The sequence below is a fragment of the Petaurus breviceps genome, unplaced genomic scaffold (genome assembly GCF_028583685.1).
Source record: "Petaurus breviceps papuanus isolate PSGF00001 unplaced genomic scaffold, PetGlider_PUasm1.0 91133, whole genome shotgun sequence".
Classification (NCBI taxonomy): Eukaryota; Metazoa; Chordata; class Mammalia; order Diprotodontia; family Petauridae; genus Petaurus; species Petaurus breviceps.
This window is the reverse complement of record NW_027187419.1, coordinates 63553359-63571129: the sequence shown is the minus strand read 5'-3', so window position 1 is coordinate 63571129 and position 17771 is coordinate 63553359. Positions and strand designations below refer to the sequence as shown.

Below are 17771 nucleotides of genomic sequence, written 5' to 3'. Positions count from 1 at the left end.
AGGCACTGGAGGTGACTTGCCCATGGTCATGGATTCATCAGCTACAAGCCTTGAATCAAAGTTTTTCTGACTCCAAGGCTGGCCCCCAAGCCACTCTGCTATCCTACATCTTTATGTACTTCAAATGCATCAGTTTTTCTACAAAGAAGGTGATATTCAGTCAATTATCAAGTGCCTAGGACGGTTGATGACACTTGTGAATGATGGAGGTGTCTTTCCATGACATCAACACCAGTACTACTGGGTTGGACAAAGAAAGGAATAGCTGAATAAATTTACAAATTCATTCAACAAACATTTATTAAGCAAGGACTAAGCTAAGCTCAGAGGATACACAAAGGCAAAAATGAAATGTTTCCTGCCCTAAATGAGGTTACATTCTACTGAAACCAGTTAGCTCTGTTATTATTTCTGGTTAGAGACTTTAGAAAGGAAGATAGTTGAAACTATTTCATTTAGCCATGTCTTTCGGTCATGTACAACTTTTTATGACTCCATTTGGGGTTTTCTTGGCAAAGATACTGGAGTGGTTTGTCATTTCCTTCTCCAGATCACTTTACAGATGAGGAAACTGAGGCTAGCAAGGTTAGGTGACTTGCCCAGGGTCACACAGCTAGTAAGTGTCTGAAGCCAGATTTGAAGTGATAAGACTGAGTTTAAGGGTATAAATATTAGCTATATACACTAACTTTGCCACCCGTTGCCACTTAACAGGAAGCTTTCTCTCTTTCTATGAAGAATTTACATAAGAAAAAACCCAAAGTTATAGCTTGTGGACTTTTCTTTTTGGAGGGAGGGAGAGAGGGAGTGGAAGATAGCCAGCTGAGGAGGTAGCAGTGTTATTAAAATTTATGCAAAGAGTTCTAACCAATCACTGCTAGACTTGGAATCAAGAAGACTTGGGTTTAAATCCTTCCTAATGTGTGGTCATGGGCAAGTAACTTAAGTTCCCTGAGTCTCAGTTTCCTAACCTCTAGCATGGGGATAATGATATCTATCTGACAGGGTTGTTATGAAGTTCAAAAAAGCTTATGTATGCAAAGCATTTTGCAAACCTTAACACACTGTATAAATGCCGATTATTATTATTATCATTATTAGTGAATGAAGAAACCCAAGTGATCAATATCTAACATTACAGGGCTATTTAAAATGTTCCACATTTGCTTCTTTAAGTCAGCCGTGAAGTTGGCCAGCTCAGTTTCTTATTCAGGAGACTTCAGGTGGAATTATTGATTGGTTGGTTGGTGTCCTCATTCTCGAAGAGGACCAAAATGACATCACTATGTTGGAGTCAGGTGACAGTATATCTGACTGTGGCTGATCAGCCCAGTACAAGTTTGGAAGGTTCGACTACAGGCTGGGTACAAATATTTCATGTGCACATTTGGGGTATGCATCTCGTGATGTCTTGAGCTACTTCAATTCTGCTTTGCTCATAGACCACTGTGCCTTCTTTGATGTAGGTATGCCATCCTGGGCGGTCCTCTGCCAGCATCTCCCATGTCACACAATCAATTCCAAAGAGGCATTATCACAACCTCCATATATGACAGACTAGATACCATAGAGTACATACAGAAACATCAAGATGGTCTATAAACTACCCGAAAATAACCCATCATGGTTAAATTCTAAGGTTGGCTGCTACCCAAGTGTCACATGGACCACACCACAGCTAAAGACAGATGGATTCAACTGGGTACTAGTGATGCTGAGAGCAAACATTTCTATTTTATCCCAACATTGTGACACATGCCTTTTAAACTTTCCCAATACTATAATTGGACACCATTGGTTACCCTTGTATTCTCTGTTATATTTGATTGAGAACCTTCCTCATCTCTTAGCTTTTCCCTAATGGAATGAATAACTTGGCTCCCAGGAAGTTGTTTGAGTTATTAAAAATCAAACAATGTAAACAAAACAAAATAAAATTATATATAATAAAAAATTAAATTTAATTAAAAAAAACATCCCAAGTCCCTCTAAGAATATGTTCCAGTTTTGGACTATAGGACTCACCTTCCCAAAGAAATGTTGCGTAGATACAGCAAAAACTTCAAAGCCTCGAATGGCCCTCTTCAGTTCTCCCTGAATGTAGCTGAGCTGCTTGGACTGCTCTTCACACTTCTCCTTTAGTCGCTGAACAAGTTGTCTTTCTGCCTCCCGGGCCTGTAGATCTGGTTTGGTGGCAAACCCATTTCTTGGAATGGCAGCCCTTTGTTTTGGGTATCCTATATGGAAAAAAACAGATGAAATAAGGCTTTGCAAACATAAGGCATCTAGGGCGTATAGTGCCTGGAGTACTTGGCTTGGAGTCATGGCAGATCTGAGTTCAAATCCAGTCTCAGATTCTTACAAATTCTTAAGAGCTCAACTTTTTAACCTAAAATTTCACAGCCTCAGTTTCCTCATATGTAAAGTAGGTATGATAACACCACCTACCTCAGTGTTTTTGTGAGGATTAAATGCAATGGTATATGGGGAAGCATTTGTGAACATTAACAAGCCCTATGTAAATGCTATGATGATGATGAAGATGATGATGCTACATTTGACTAATGATTTAGGGTTTAAGGAACATTGTTCTCTAATATGGTCTAGGTTCAGTTAGCTGGGGTGAGGGGAAATTTATGATTTTTTAAAAAATTTAATTTACTAAGAGAAATAACCAAAAGTGACTGAAAGTATTCCCCTCATCTATGAGCTTCTATATCTTTATATTTAGGGCAGAAGTATACGTGAATAACTAGGGAATCAGATTCACCAAATTTCCCTTGTACGTCTTCCAGGGCTATTGAGAAAACCCCCTTCAAAGTCTGTAGAGCTTTGCTGAGGGACAGAGGAAAGGTGGAATTTGAACTAAGAATAATCTTGATTCTGGCATCTGAATGTGCTAGTACAAAAATAGTAGATGGTGAGTTTCCTGAGGGCAGGGATGGATTTATGCTTTAAATTACACCCCCATCCTTTCTTCCTTTAGTCAGAAATTACAAGATTAAGTAGATATGCAAAATTTTTTTTTCTGCCACCCAACAGGTCCCTTGAGGATTTCAAAACCTAAGCTACCAATCTTCAATGTACAAGATGGTTCGAGTCCTCTATTTCCTCCAAACACATCAATTCTAAATTTTACCCATTATATCTGGATAGTAGGTGTTTAATAAGTGCTTAGTGAACTAAGGAAACTTTTATTTTTGAACAGTCCAATTTATCCACAAACCAGAGCTTTTGTTCATACACTTATATTCCAAGTGCTTAGCATAGCACCTGGCATACAAAAAGCACTTAATAAATCCTTGTTGAACCAATGAATGAATGGATCCCTGCTTCTTTTATTGCAGATGCTGCTGATTAGAGCCAGTTGTTAAAACAATTATTGATTATCACTAATCCTCTTTCCAGTTATGTAAAATTCCAATTTTTAATGAAAAATGAGAAATCCACACAATTATATATAAATGAGATTATTTATATGTGGGTGAGCCCCCAACTACGTCTAAGATAAAAGGCAGACTCTTCTATTTGGAACTTAAAAGCATTTCCCAATTTGGTTCCAAGCTACCTTTCCTGATTATATAGTACATCCTCTCTCCAGTCAAACTGGCCCTCTTAATGTCTCCTGTACACAATATTCTATTAATTCTGTTTCTTTTCACTGGCTACCCCACGATGCCTAGAATACCTTCCCTCCTCTCTGACTCTTGGGAACTCTAGCTACCTTCAAGACTCAGCTCAAGCATCCCTTACTCCAAGAAAACTTCCCTGATTTCCCCAGTTCTCACAGCTCTCCTCACAAAATAATGTTGTATCTATTTTATAGGCAGCTTGCATTTACCTATCTGTATATATGATATTTCCTCCCAAGATAATGTAAACTCTTTGAAGGCAGGGTAGTGTATTGCTTTGTCTTTAAGTCCCTGGTGCCTACTACAATGGTAGGCACATAGTAGCACTTCATAAAGGCTTACTGCATTGAGTTCTGCAGGGCAGCATTTGAAAGTGGTATCTGGGATAGAAACTGTCTGGAACTTCAAGCAGAGAGCTCAAATGCAAAGGCTTATTTTATTTATTTATTTCACTGTAGAAGATAAACTGTTATTTTATTTTTAAGTTGTGAGGGTTTTTATTTTATTTTCTTTAATTAATTAATTTTTAATCTTCAACATTTACTTTCACAAGATTTTGAGTTTTAAATTTTCTCCTCCTTCCTCTCCTCCCCCTTCCCAAGATATCATGCAATCTAATATAGGCTCTGCTTACAGATTCATATTAAAGAAGAAGAATTAGAAGTAGTGGGAGGAACCATGAGAAAGAACAAAACAAAACAAAACAACAAAAGAAAAGGAGAGCAAATAGTTTGCTTCCCTCTGCATTCAGACTCCAAAGTTCTTTCTCTGGATGTGGACAGCATTTTCCATTGTGAGTCTTTTGGAGTTGTCATAGATCCTTGCATTACTGAGAAGAGCTAAGTCTATCCAAGTCAATCATCGCATACTGTGGCTGTTACTGTATACAGTTTTCCCTCGTTCTGCTCATTTCATTTGGCATCAGTTCATATAAGTCTTTCCAGGTTTTTCTGAATTCTGCCTGTTTTTTTTAATACCACCATTGCATTCATATACCACAACTTGTTCAACCATTCCTCAATTGATGGGCATTCTCTCAATTTCCAATTCTTTGCACCACAAAAAGAACTGCTATAGATATTTTTATATGTGTGGGTTCTTTTCCCATTTTTACGATCTCTTTGGGATACAGACCTAGAAGTGATATTGCTGGGTCAAAGGGTATGCATAGCCCTTTGGGCATAGTTCCAAATTGCTCTCCAGAATGGTTGGATCAGTTCACAACTCTACCAACAATGCATTAGTGTTCCAATTTTCCCACATCTTCTCCAACAGTTATCATTTTCCTGTTTTGTCATGTTAGTCAATCTGATAGGTGTGATGTGGTACCTAAGAGTTGTTTGGATTTGCATTTCTCTAATCAATAGTGATTTAGGGCATTTTTTCATGTGACTATAGATAGCTTTAATTTATTTCTCTGAAAACTGTCTGATAATATCCTTCGACCATTTATCAACTGGGGAATGATTTGTATTCTTATAAATTCAACTCAGTTCTCTATATTATAGAAATGAGGCCTTTATTGGAGACACTGGCTGTAAAAATTGTTTCCCAGCTTTCTGCTTCCCTTATAATCTTGCTTGCCTTGGCTTTGTTTGTGCAATTTTTTTTCAATTTAACGTAATCAAAATCATCCACTTTGAATTTCATAATGTTCTCTCTTTCTTGTTTGGTCATAAATTCTTCCCTTCTCTATAGATCTGACAGGTAAACTGTCCCTTACTCTCTTAATTTGCTTACAGCATCAGTCTTTTTATCTAAATCATGTATCCCATTTGACTTGGGCAATGCCTTATTTTAAAAAGAAGAAACTAACAAACAATAATAACAACAAAACCCTCTTGTCCTTACAGAGTGTGGTATATATCCAAGATTCTTCCTACATGTTGATATTACAGGTGAAGGCTTCAGACCAGTCATTTCAACAAAGGGGAATTCACTTTCTCCAAACTCCCAGAATCACAGAATTTCAAAGCTAGATAGGAAGTGGGGGACGGACCATCTAGTCTAACTTATACCTGAAAATTTCTCTTTTACAACATCTCTGATAAGAGGTCACTTAGCCAATGATGGAGAACCTCCCACCCACTCTCATTCTGAGGTATCCCAAAATACTCATTCCCCTTTTACCTTTTTTCCCCAAATCTCTATTCTCTGAAAATATACCAGATGGAAGATGGGTAACTGGACCCAGGTCTGAACTGGAATTGTATATCAAATATTTTTACAGTATAGTGTTAGGATGGCCTTCTCTTTTTTATTTAGATAAATCCCACTGCTCCTGATTAAGGTTCAGCATCAATCCCATCGCCTCCAAGAAGACTTTCCTGACTTCCACATACCTACAGCCACAGGAATTTCTATCTCACCCTCCCAGGAGTTCTTTGAGTACTGATTGTACCACATTTCCTACTGGGCATATGCTGCAATGTGCTGTATCTTTTTATGGACATACCTTTTCTCTTTCCCAGTTTCTTGCAGGGTATCCTGCATCATAGTACGTAATGAGTAGCTGTTTGCTATTGATAATGATTAGAATGAATGGAGCTTTAAATTTAAAACTCACACTTAAAAGATATTGTTCTGTACCTAAGTAGATCAGATACCAGAAGGAACAACACAGACACTAATAGCATAATAATCAACTATATTGTGGTAGATATCTGCCCCCTTCTCTTTCTTTTCCTGTATTCTTTTCTCTATAATGTATAAGTGTGTGTGTGTGTTCAGAATAGAAGACAGAGGTAGGTAGGGGGAGGGGAGTAACTGGATGACTGAGTAAGCAGAGGAAACATCCATCCCCACCAAGTCTTTTCTAGGGAACATATTCCACTGATGAGAATACCCAAGTGGCGTCATCCTTTAAAGAAAACAATGACTTAATTGAGCCATACACACTTCTGCTTGTTGATTTAATGATAAGTATAGGCTGATTTTAATTAAATGCTTCCTCTTCTTCTTTTAAAAGAAAAACAAAAGTCCACCAGAGATTTCTTTCTTGAGTAAGAGGCAATAGGTTGAAATGGCTCCTCAAACTTTGCATGCCTCAGATTATTACAATGCCAGGAAAGCAGAGTCAGGAATTCCTGCTGCCTGTATAGCAGTGAGAAAGGTCAGGTTCTAGAGAAGTCACTTATGTCAAATACAAAGCAATTTTAATGTTAATTATTACATTTTAATTCTTCCAAAGATGCTGATCAGTGCAGGAAAAAAGCAGCTTGAGAGTAAACATTTTATTGTCTACACTGAGCTCCAAGGCATGATGTTAGATTATTGCTTCATTGGGGTTACTCCAAGAGGGCATCAATGTACTGGTTGCTGTCATTTATCCCCAAGGAAATATTTTTGCTTGGATGACTGTGGTTTGCCATTTGATTATTGTTATGGTGCTTTTAAAAGTACTTGAGTGTTTTAATTAATGTAATTAATTTGTACCAGCCACCTAAGATCCTGATAATGAAGAACACATCTCTTTTGAAATATGAAGAAAATATAATTTTGTGGTTGAGTAGTTTCAGTTATGTCCAACTCTTTGCGACCCCATTTGGGGTTTTCTTGGCAGAGATACTGGAGGGGTTTACCATTCCCTTCCCCACCTCATTTTATATATGCTTAAAGTGAGGCAAACAGTTAAGTGATTTGTCCAGGGTCACATAGCTAGTAAGTGTCAAAAACTGGATTCGAACTCATGAAAATGAGTCTTCCTAATTCCAAGCCAGTGCTCTGTCCACTAAGCCACCTAGCTGGCCAAAAAGAAAATATAAAGGAAATAATAAAACCTGTATAGTAGATGGAAGAACAAGAAATAGCCAATATCCCCGTCTTTAATAGGTCTGAACATTATACAGTGGGAATGGATGACCCAAAAGAACTTTGGATAAACTGTTTCCTTAGCTACCTAGGTGTTTACTTATGTTCCTCTGACTGGGAAAATCATGTCCAGCCCTTTACTTTGACACCTACCATACATAAGGTCCACATTTCACCTCCTGTGTAAAGATTGTGTAAAAACACAGTATAAGATCAACTTCTACATTCTAAATACCAGGCTGTGGACACTACACAAACACAATTGCCTTCTGAGAGTTGTAATTGCTTGGAATTTCTTTCTGACTAGAATCTGGAAGGAGAGACTTTCTTAGGGTATTTTAGGGGTCATGCAACAGTATTTAAATTTAAATAATAGCATATTCCCAATGCACTTTCAAGCTTAGGATCATAGATCTCCAGATCTGCAAACCTCAGAGGCCATCGAATCCAACCACCTTACCTTATAGATGAGGAAACTAAGGCCCAGCGAGATTAAATGATTTATTTGTTTAAGGTCACACAGCTAGTATATTATCAGAGGTGAGTTTGAATCCAAGTTCTCTGACTCCACAGTCACTGCCTTTTATCCTACATCCTTTACCAGGACACTGCGACCTGGGTCAGACATTATCTTCATTTTTCAGAAAGGGAAATTGAGACTCTGGGAGGTTCAGTGACTTAAGTTGAATGACTAGAAATTTTGGAACAAGAATTAAGAAAAAGGCCTCTATATTCCTTTCCACCAAATCATATTGTTTCTGCTTAGGAAAAAAGATTTTAGAAATAGCATTAGGGTAATTCATGGCTTGATGTCATAGCGGCTCTTCTTTCTTCCTTTAGGCAAAAAGGTTTTGGAAATTTGTTTTTCCATATGAAATCCATCCTTATCTCTGACTGGGCAGTATTACTGTTAACAAGCATTTAATAAGAGATTACCAAGTGCCAGATACTGTGCTAGGTATTGGGGATATAAAATACAAAAAAAATTACCACCCTCAAAGAGCTCACATTCTACTGGAGAGTAGAAGACAACGTGTTCATAGAGAAAATAATATAATATATATGGATATGTATATATACTATATAAAATACTACATATATACACACTATGTATTTTGTATAGTTTTATACATTTATATAAAATTTAATAGTTTGTTTTATATTTATACATAATACATATTTTATATATACCATATAAAAATATACACTATATAAAATATACTATAGACAAAATATATTATTAAAATGTCCTCCAGACTGTGGAAGGTCTTAAATTGCCAGGCCAATGAGTCTTCATTTTAACCCAGAAGCCACGGGGAACCACTAAAGGTATTTGAGGAGGGGAGTGATATGGTCAGGCCTCTCCATTAAGAAGAAAACTATGGTTAGAGAAGGGAACACTGGAAGGGAGATTAGTTAATGAGGCTATTAAAATAGTTCAGATAAGAAGTAATAAGGTCTGAACTATGAGTGGATACAAGGGAATGATAAATGAAATGTTGTGATATAGAACTAATAGGAGTGTGTATGTGTGTGTGTGTGTATATGTGCGTGCATGTGTGTGCACATGTGGTAGTAAGGGCGATGAGGAAAAAAGCAGACTCCCTGGATGCAAACCTTGAGAATATGTTGCTAAGTCGTTTCACTTGTGTCTAACTCTTCATGACCCCATTTGGGGTCTTCTTGGCAAAGATACTAAAGTGGTTTTCCATTTCCTTCTCCAGTTCATTTTATAGACGAGGAAACTGAGGCAAACAAGGGTTAAGTGACTTGCCCAGGGTCACACAGCTGGTAAGTATCTGAGGTTAGATTTGAGCTCTTGAAGAGGAGTCTTCCTGATTCCAGGCCTGGTACTCTATCCACTGGGCCACCTTAATGCTTGAGAATATGGTTACCAACAAAAGTAACAGGGAGTCACTTAACCTACTCTAGGCCTCAGTTTCCTGATCTGTAAAATTAGGGATTTGATCTAGATGTCCTTTAATTAGTAAGCAGTTCTTGACTATGCAGTGACCTTGGAGGCTGTGACCACCTGGTTTAGGTCATCACAGATTTAGATCTGAGAAGGATCTCAAAGATTTTCTGGTCCAACTCCCTCATTTTACAGATGAGGAAAGGATGAGCACAGATGTTAAAAACAGTGTACCCAGTTACACAGGTTGTAAGGGACAGAGATGGGTAATGGTTTATAATATGTGTAAAGACTTTGCAAACCTCAGCGTGTTGTCTACGTGTCAACTGTTAATAACCTTTGCCTATCAAGGTCTTTGCAATTATTTTACTTCATTTTATTTCAATTAACATTTACTTAAATTTTCTTTAAACTTTGATACTTCTCATCTCAAGAGCATAAGCATGGGGTACTATACAGGAAACAGAATTTGGAGCTGGAGGACCTTGGTTTGAATGAAAGCTACTTGTATAACCATAGGTGAGTCATTTCACTTTGGGGCCTCATCTGTAAAATGGAGGTGGGGCGGTTAGCCTCAATGACCCCTTAGGTTTTTTTCTAATGCTAACTCTGATCCTATGACTCAATTTAATTCAATAAGATAAGGAGAAGTAACATGGTACTAGGGGTAGAACAGGCAGCCAGGTGGCACAGTAGACTCAGAGCAGTGGGCCTGGAATCAGAAAGACCTGAGATCAAATCCGGCCTCAGATACTTACTAGCTGTGTGGCCCTGGTCAAGTCACTTAACCCTGTTTGCCTCAGTTTCCCTATCTGTAAAATGAGCTGGAGAAGGAAATGACAAACCACTCCAGTATCTTTGCCAAGAAAACCCCAAATGGGGTCATGGAGAGTCAGAAATGGCTTAAAAAATGACTGAAAAGCAAGTATAGGTAGAATGGAGTCATAAAGACCTAGGTTCAAATCCCATATTAAGTACTTTCTCACCACATGACCTTAGACATCTAAAGCCTCTGAGCCTCAGTTTCATCATTTATCAATGGCAGATAACAAGAGCCCCACAATTTACCTCATAGGGTTGATCAAAAGGGGCTCAAAAGAGATAATGTACATAGAAGTGGTTGATTAACCTTATAGTATTAGTTTATTACATCAGATTTATTATGTGCAAAATGATGTGGGTGCTATGGATGTGATCTATGATATAGTCTATATCCTTAAAGAGCTCACAATCTACTACAGGAATCAAGACAGTGTAGGAAGTACCTAAGATAGTCAGTTTAATAAACATTTTAAAAGGACCTACTATGTGCCAAGCAAATTATAATCCCTACGCACTAGGGATACAAATAAGAAAAAGAAAGGCAGTCCCTGCCCTCAAGGAGCTTATAATCTAATAAATACAGAACATGAAAATAGAATTAAGGGCCCGATGCAAAGTAGAGATAAGATATGGGAGAAAAGGGCATATTTTGTATATACTTAGCAGAGCGCACAGCCCCAGCTGAACCTGATTTTGGGTAAATTACCTCATCCTTTTGGGCTTCATTCCCTTCTCTCTACAACAAAGGAGGATGAATCAGAATGATCTCTGAGATTCCTTCAGATTTCACAATCCATAAGCTTATCCAACCATTATTATATCTTTTACAGGTAAAAAGGAGGAGGAAGAGGGAAGCGGCTGTTGGAGATTCTGGCAGCTGAACTCCTCCTGAGTTTTTAAATATGGGCAGCTTCTTGAGAATCAACACCAATTAAAGCGGCTTATAAGCCTTGTGAGGTTAAATCAGTCTCTGAAACTGAAAGGGAAATCTATTAAGGCAACATTTTATGCATGAGTTAACTAAGCCCTTTGCTCTTCTTATCCTTTTAAGCTCATTAGAAAGGTAAGAAAATATTCTCCTCCTCTTGTTTTCTTAGCAACCAAAAGCACTTATGAATAGTGTCTGTTGATATGCCAAGAGGCAGCTAGATGGCACAGTAGATAGAGCACTGGGCTTGGAACCAGGGAGACTCATCTTTATGAGTTCAAATTTGGCCTCAGACATTTACTAGCTGTGTGACCCTGGGCAAGTCACTTAACCCTGCTTTTCTCCGTTTTTTTCATTTGTAAAATGAGCTGGAGAAGGCTGCCAAGAAAACCCCAAATGGGTCACAAAGAGTAGGACACAATTGAAATGACTGAAAAACAAAGAAATGTGCCAAGTACTGTACTAGATGATAATATCCCTGCCCTCAGAGCGCTTATATTCCATAAGGGGAAACAGTATGTACACACATGCAAACTATGCATGAAATGGTTGTCCTTCTCACTTGAAGAAGACCAAAATAACACCACTATGGTGTCGGTTACTGATCAGATCAATATGAGCTCGGAAGGCTCTACCATAGGTCAGACACAAATAGTCCATATGAATGAAATAATGTATGAATGAATGCATGAAATAAAATACAAGGCAAATACAAGAGAATTTTGGAGGAGGGAGAAGCACCAGAAGCTGGGAATGGTCAGAAAAGGTCTCACTTAAGTCTCTTAAGGTACTTGAGTTGAGACCTGAAGAAAGCTAGAGATTCTAAGAGTGAGAAGCGGGTGCATTCCAGGCAGGTGGCACCTCCTGTGCAAAGGTATACAGTCTGGGGAATCCTGTGTGAATAACAGTAAGCAGCCCAGTTTGGCTTTCTAGCCCCAGGAGGCTAGTGTCATTGCTGGGTTCCACTGCTTTGGGGGTAAGCCCCAGAACGCTCACCTCCTGCTTTATATTTCCCTCTGTGAAATCTCTATCCCATAGCTCTTAGCCTCTAGTTAGTGGCAGAAGGAAATGAAAGAGATGGCAGTCCTTGTCCTTACATCTCTTTTGGCCTCCAGGGAGAGGCCAGCAGCCAGAGAGGACAGAAAGCTAAATATGAGTGCCTTGCGTGCCAAGGCTGTACATCTGGGAAAGCATAACCCCTGTAAATGGAAAAAAGCCTATAAAATATTCATCTGCAGGGATTCCCCTTTCTTCCCAGCGTTTTAAATAGAAGGAACCACTTCATAATTTTACAGCTAAGAAGCTGACTTGGCACAAGAACCAAACAGTGCAATATGGAGGCCTAAATACCCCTCAATTGTAAAGGAGAAACAGATGCCAAAAGTTTGCCAGTTTTCCATCTCAAAAAATCCACTAATCTCATTTTTTTTTGGCAAAACCATGGCAGAAAATAAAATGTTTTCTAGCTTGGCACACATTCCCCTTTCCCCCCTGCCCCCCACATAATTCAGTGTAGTGCCTGAGAATTTTGGGGGGCTTGGCTTTCATTAAAACAATACAACTTCATTACAGGAAAACTCTGGCATTTGCTTTCAAATGTAGTCAGTCACCTCTTACCCAGACCCCTCCGACTTTTCCTTCCCTCTCTTTGTAAGCCCTCTTTGACTGTTTTAGGGGTTTGGCTGAGACAGGGACAGGACTGGCAAGAGTGATTTTCCTGTCGAGCCTCGGGGAGCTAGTGAGATGTCTGACTAGGTGGTGGGTGGAAGAGAAAAGAGTGAAGGATAAAAGATGGTGCTCAACACCCTTCTTATATACAGTGGGGTTTAGCTACTAACTCCACAGAAGGATTGCTCTCCCCCTCACAGGCCTGCTCATCTGGTAAGACTCCTCATGTCTTCCTATAAATCTGAATCAGACTTTCACCCAACATTCAGGTGCTCTCTTCATGTTCTCTTGACATTACATGGAAGGGGTAAGGAGTAAGTCATATATATCTTCATATGTAAGAACATATGTCAATACATAAGAATAAACAGGTCAAATCAGTCAATACTTAAAAAAATTAGACTATTTACTGAAAGGTTAAATGCTGAAATTGAAGCTTAAATAATTTGGCTACATAATGAGAAGACAGAACTCACTAGAAAAGAACCGATGCTGGGAAAGATTGAAGGCAAAAAGAAAAGGGGACGGCAGAGGATGAGATAGATAGTGTCATGGAAACCACAAACATGAACTTGGAGAGACTTTGAGAGATAGTGGAGAACAAAAGGGCCTGGCATGCTATAGTCCATAGGATCACAAAGAATCAGACATGACTGAACAACAACAAAAATAAGGAATATAGATAATTATAAAATATACCTACTTATAAATGCATATTTATGTAATACCTACTATGTGTTGGCACTGTGCTAAGTGCCTTTTACAAATATTAATTCATTAGTCCTCAATCCCTGAGAGTTAGGTGCTTTTAGTATCCCCATTTTTTCAGTTGTGGAAACTGGGGCAAACAGAGGTTATGTGACTTGTGAGGGTCACTTAGCTAATAAGTTTCTAAGGTCATTTCTGAATTTAGGTCTTCCTGACTCCAGACCCAATATTCTATCCACTGTATCAGGTGGATACCAATGGAACACACAGGCTAGCCATGGGTTCTTTCTCACTCTCATTATGTGACTTGCTCATCTTTTTTTATTTTAAGTCCTACATTTCTCTGATGACATACTTTGTCATCCTTTTCATATAACTCCTCATTTAAAATATATTATAGCCTACTCACTTCTTCTGTGTGATCATCCATTATCCTTTGGGTGGTCCCCAACTTACGGGTCTTCAGAGTATGACATATCTGTAATGGTTTTCTAAGTTATAAATTCATCGATAGCATAACATGATATTCAAAGAGTTAAACTCCCCATATTATGACTATTCATAAGTTTCTTTTAAATATGCCAAACATAATCAACAATTGTTAGCTTAGTCAAATCTGAATTTAAACCAATGATTTCTTGATTACTGAAAAACAGCATATATTATCTACTTTTTCTATATGCAGCTTTGTGCCACCTTATAGGAAATCTAAGCTCTTAGAGTCATTTCTTCAAAGTGTTTACTTTCTAATTCTAGATTGCTTGTCCATACTATAGGATACCAGATGAATGTACATAATGGTAGGCAGTCTTCCCTACAGATTTTCCCATGTTGACGCATAGTGATGATATCTTGTTCTTTAAGAATAAATATGTCTTGGGAATAATTCTACCTTGGTGGTGGTCAAAAAACATGCCAGACAGAGTATGAGAATTATATATGCTTCAGGGGTCCCACCATCACATTAGTGAAGTGAATCTCTGAGGTTGAGTTCCTCAAAGTACTATTGAGGCTCCCTTCCCAAATACCTGGTGAGTGAAGTTTCGTAGTTGAAGCTGCCAATCTTTTAGGTGATGAAACAACCGGTTTATTTGCTTCTTGATCTTTCTGCACTTCCTTTTTTGATCCTATGGAAATGAAATGAATGGACAGTCAATTATACCTGAAACTGTAACAGAAGCTGTCAATGCAGAATAGAGCTGAATAAAAACCAGCCTCTTTAAAATATTATCTTTAAAATAATATTTGGATGACTTGGTGCTGAAATCATTACCTTTCCTTTAGCACAGACTTATTTTTTTTGTACTACAAGCGATTTATTTTCCGGCAGTCAGAAGGCTAAGTAAACTTCTGACTCTGATTTGATGAAAGAAACCTCCATGTCTGGGAACTATGGCTCCCCCAGTGACCCCATAGATTTAGCTGGGGATTAAAATTTCCTCCTGAGTCCTCTTTCTCTACCACTGTATTTCCAGAAAACAAAGGCTAATAAAACTCTACAAACATAATTAGTAATGACTTAAATATCACTGAAGTCCCCAATTCACCTATGATTCCCACTGATCCTAATTAACTTTCATAACATCAAGTCTTCAGAGATGATCTCAAGAGCCTTCTGGCAGCCCAAGAGCGTCTTGTGGCCGAGGGCACCACCTCAACACAACCTGCTTAAACATCAACATAAGACTGGCTTCAGGAGAACAGGAGGGCATCAGATTTACATCCTTCATCTGTTTGTGGAGATAATTGAGTGTATTTGGTAATCACTAACATTAAGAGGCAGTACGGTAGTGGATGGAGCATAGTAGGTAAAGTGCCAGAACTGGAGTCAGGAAGATCTGAGTTCAAATCTGGTCTCAGACACAGACTAGCTATATGACCCTGGGCAAGTCACTTAACCCTGCTTGTCACATCTGTAAAATGGGCTGGAGAAGGACATGGCAAACCACTTCAATATCTTCACCAAGAAAACCCAAGTGGGGTCAGAAAGAGTTGGACACAACTAAAACGACAAAACAATAACAATAAATGGCCAGGATACTGGACTTGAAAACCTAGGTTGCTTACTAGCTGTGTGACTCTAGGCAAGTCATTTAACCTCTCTCTGCATTCGTTTCTTAATTTACAAAATGGGAGATTAGATTTAATGGTTTCTAAGGACCCTTCCAGCTCTAAAGCTATGATCCTGTGTCAAGGGGCACATGGAATAACACAGCCCAACAATCATCAGACGTCCTTTTTGATTTTTAAATTGTGTGGTAGTTCTTTACATTAACTTTTTCTTTAGCTCAACCAAGAAAGACTGAGCCCTGAACATCAGAATACTGACAAAATGAAATCTCTCTGAAGAAAAGGAAATGTGTATGTGTCATCTTCACACTCAAGCACTATTGGCTGACCTCATAGAATTATTAAAATCTAGTTCTGTGATTGTTAATGGACTATGCATTATTTTTTCCCATTTCCCCTACAATCTTAGTGGGCTACCATTTTGTTTGTTCTCTTAGAATCTATATACCTAGTTTCCCTCCTACTCACTTATCTGACTATCCTTTTTGCCCCACACACTTGTTTTCTATTCACACTCTTGCTCTAAATGCCCAAGTCTTCCTTCACAATTACTCCCAATGGGCACATAGCTCTATTCCTATTCACCCCCCTCGGGTCCAAATTCTTCTCAGATTCTATTTTTGTAGCTCTGCTCTTGTTTTCTTGCTTACCTGATCAGGTTTCATTCATTCATGGTGAATGTGGTCTCTCTCTATCTTTTGGTCTGGACCCATTATATCATTGGTGTGAGGCACTTACAATGTGGAAATGTATTGCACCGACTCAGAAAAGCAACCTATCTGTAATTCAGAGTCTTAGGTGTGAGGGGTGGGCACTTGAGTGACTTTCCCAGGGTCATGTTGCTAATATGTTAGACACAAGACTTGAACCCTGACTCTAGGGTTGTCTCTCTAACCACTATGGCATACTGCCTGTCCAAATACGTTTGTGAATATGCATAACATATAAAAACATAACAAAAACATATATATATATACACATAGACACACACACACACACACACACATATATATATATATAAATTTACAATTTACAAAGCAACTTATGTGAATTATCTCCTTTGATCTTCATAACATCATTGCAAGGGAGGTAATGTGGGCATTGTTGTGAAGTCATTTTTCAGAAGTGTCCAAGTCTCTGTGACCCTGTTTGGGGTTTTCTTGACAAAGACACTAAAATGGTTTGCCATTTCCTTCTCCAGCTCATTTTACAGAAGAGGAAACTGAGGCAAACAGGGTTAAGTGACTTGCCTAGGATCACACAGTTGAGTGTGGAGGCTGAATATGAACTCATGCAGATTTAAACTCCAGACCAGCACCTGTACAACCTCTCTGCCCTTAATACAGGCATTATCTTTATCTTAAAGAAGAGGATACAGAATTTCAGCAACAGGCCTAAGGTCACATAATTAGTATGAAGAGGATCTCAAGCCCAGGTCTTCTTAATTCAAGCTCAGGGTTTTCCCCACTATGCCAGATTTTTTTCTGGGACAGATCCACATATTTGCTATGTAAAAAAGTTCAATTGAGAGACAGTACATTCCTCAAAAAACCCTATTTTCCTCTTCCCCTTCTCTAACCCTATCAACAATCACCAGACATTTATTAAGCACCTACTGTGTGTTAGGGACCTTAAAGAATTTTTTTTAAGGAATAGCACAGTATTTTTTTGCTAGAAGGGATTATTATTTTGATCTTTGAAAATATCAGTTCAGTTGCAAAAAGAAGCCTAATTCGTGATCTCCTCCATGATGGAAAATCTCTCCAAGTAAGTGATAACCAGAAACTTCTATCACAGGGGTTCTTAACTTGAGGTATACACAGCCATGGACTGAGAAAGGTTTATCAAGGCACATCTGAATATCTGGTATTTCTTTTATTTTTTTATGTGCATATGCCAGGTGATGGTAGATAGTGTTAGACTTGGAGTCACAAAGGCCTAAATTCAAATCCAGTTTCAGACACTTGCTTGTTGTGTGACCTTGGGCAAATCACTTAATCTGTCTGCCTTAGTTTCCTCATCTGTAAAATGGCCTAATAATAGCACCTACCTCTCCCACAGTTGTTAGGTTAAAATGAGATAATATATAACAAACCCTGAGGTGCTATAAAATTCTAATTGCTATCATTGTTATTGCTAAAAGCACAGCAAAACTCTAGAATTTGTTTCCTTTCCTTAATTTCATAGATTCTGAACTTGACAGACTCTAAGTGATCTATGG

General features: G+C 38.4%; 1 protein-coding gene across 1 annotated transcript in view; it reads right to left on the bottom strand.

Annotated features, from left to right (window-relative positions):
• MTUS2 (microtubule associated scaffold protein 2) overlaps positions 1-17771 on the bottom strand; it is a 732715-nt gene that overhangs the window by 210662 nt on the left and 504282 nt on the right. The window contains exons 7-8 of the mRNA XM_069080726.1: positions 14509-14607; positions 2026-2237 (exon numbers count right to left, since the gene is read on the bottom strand). Coding sequence (XP_068936827.1) covers positions 2026-2237; positions 14509-14607 — 311 coding nt within the window. The remainder of the gene's footprint in view (positions 1-2025; positions 2238-14508; positions 14608-17771) is intronic.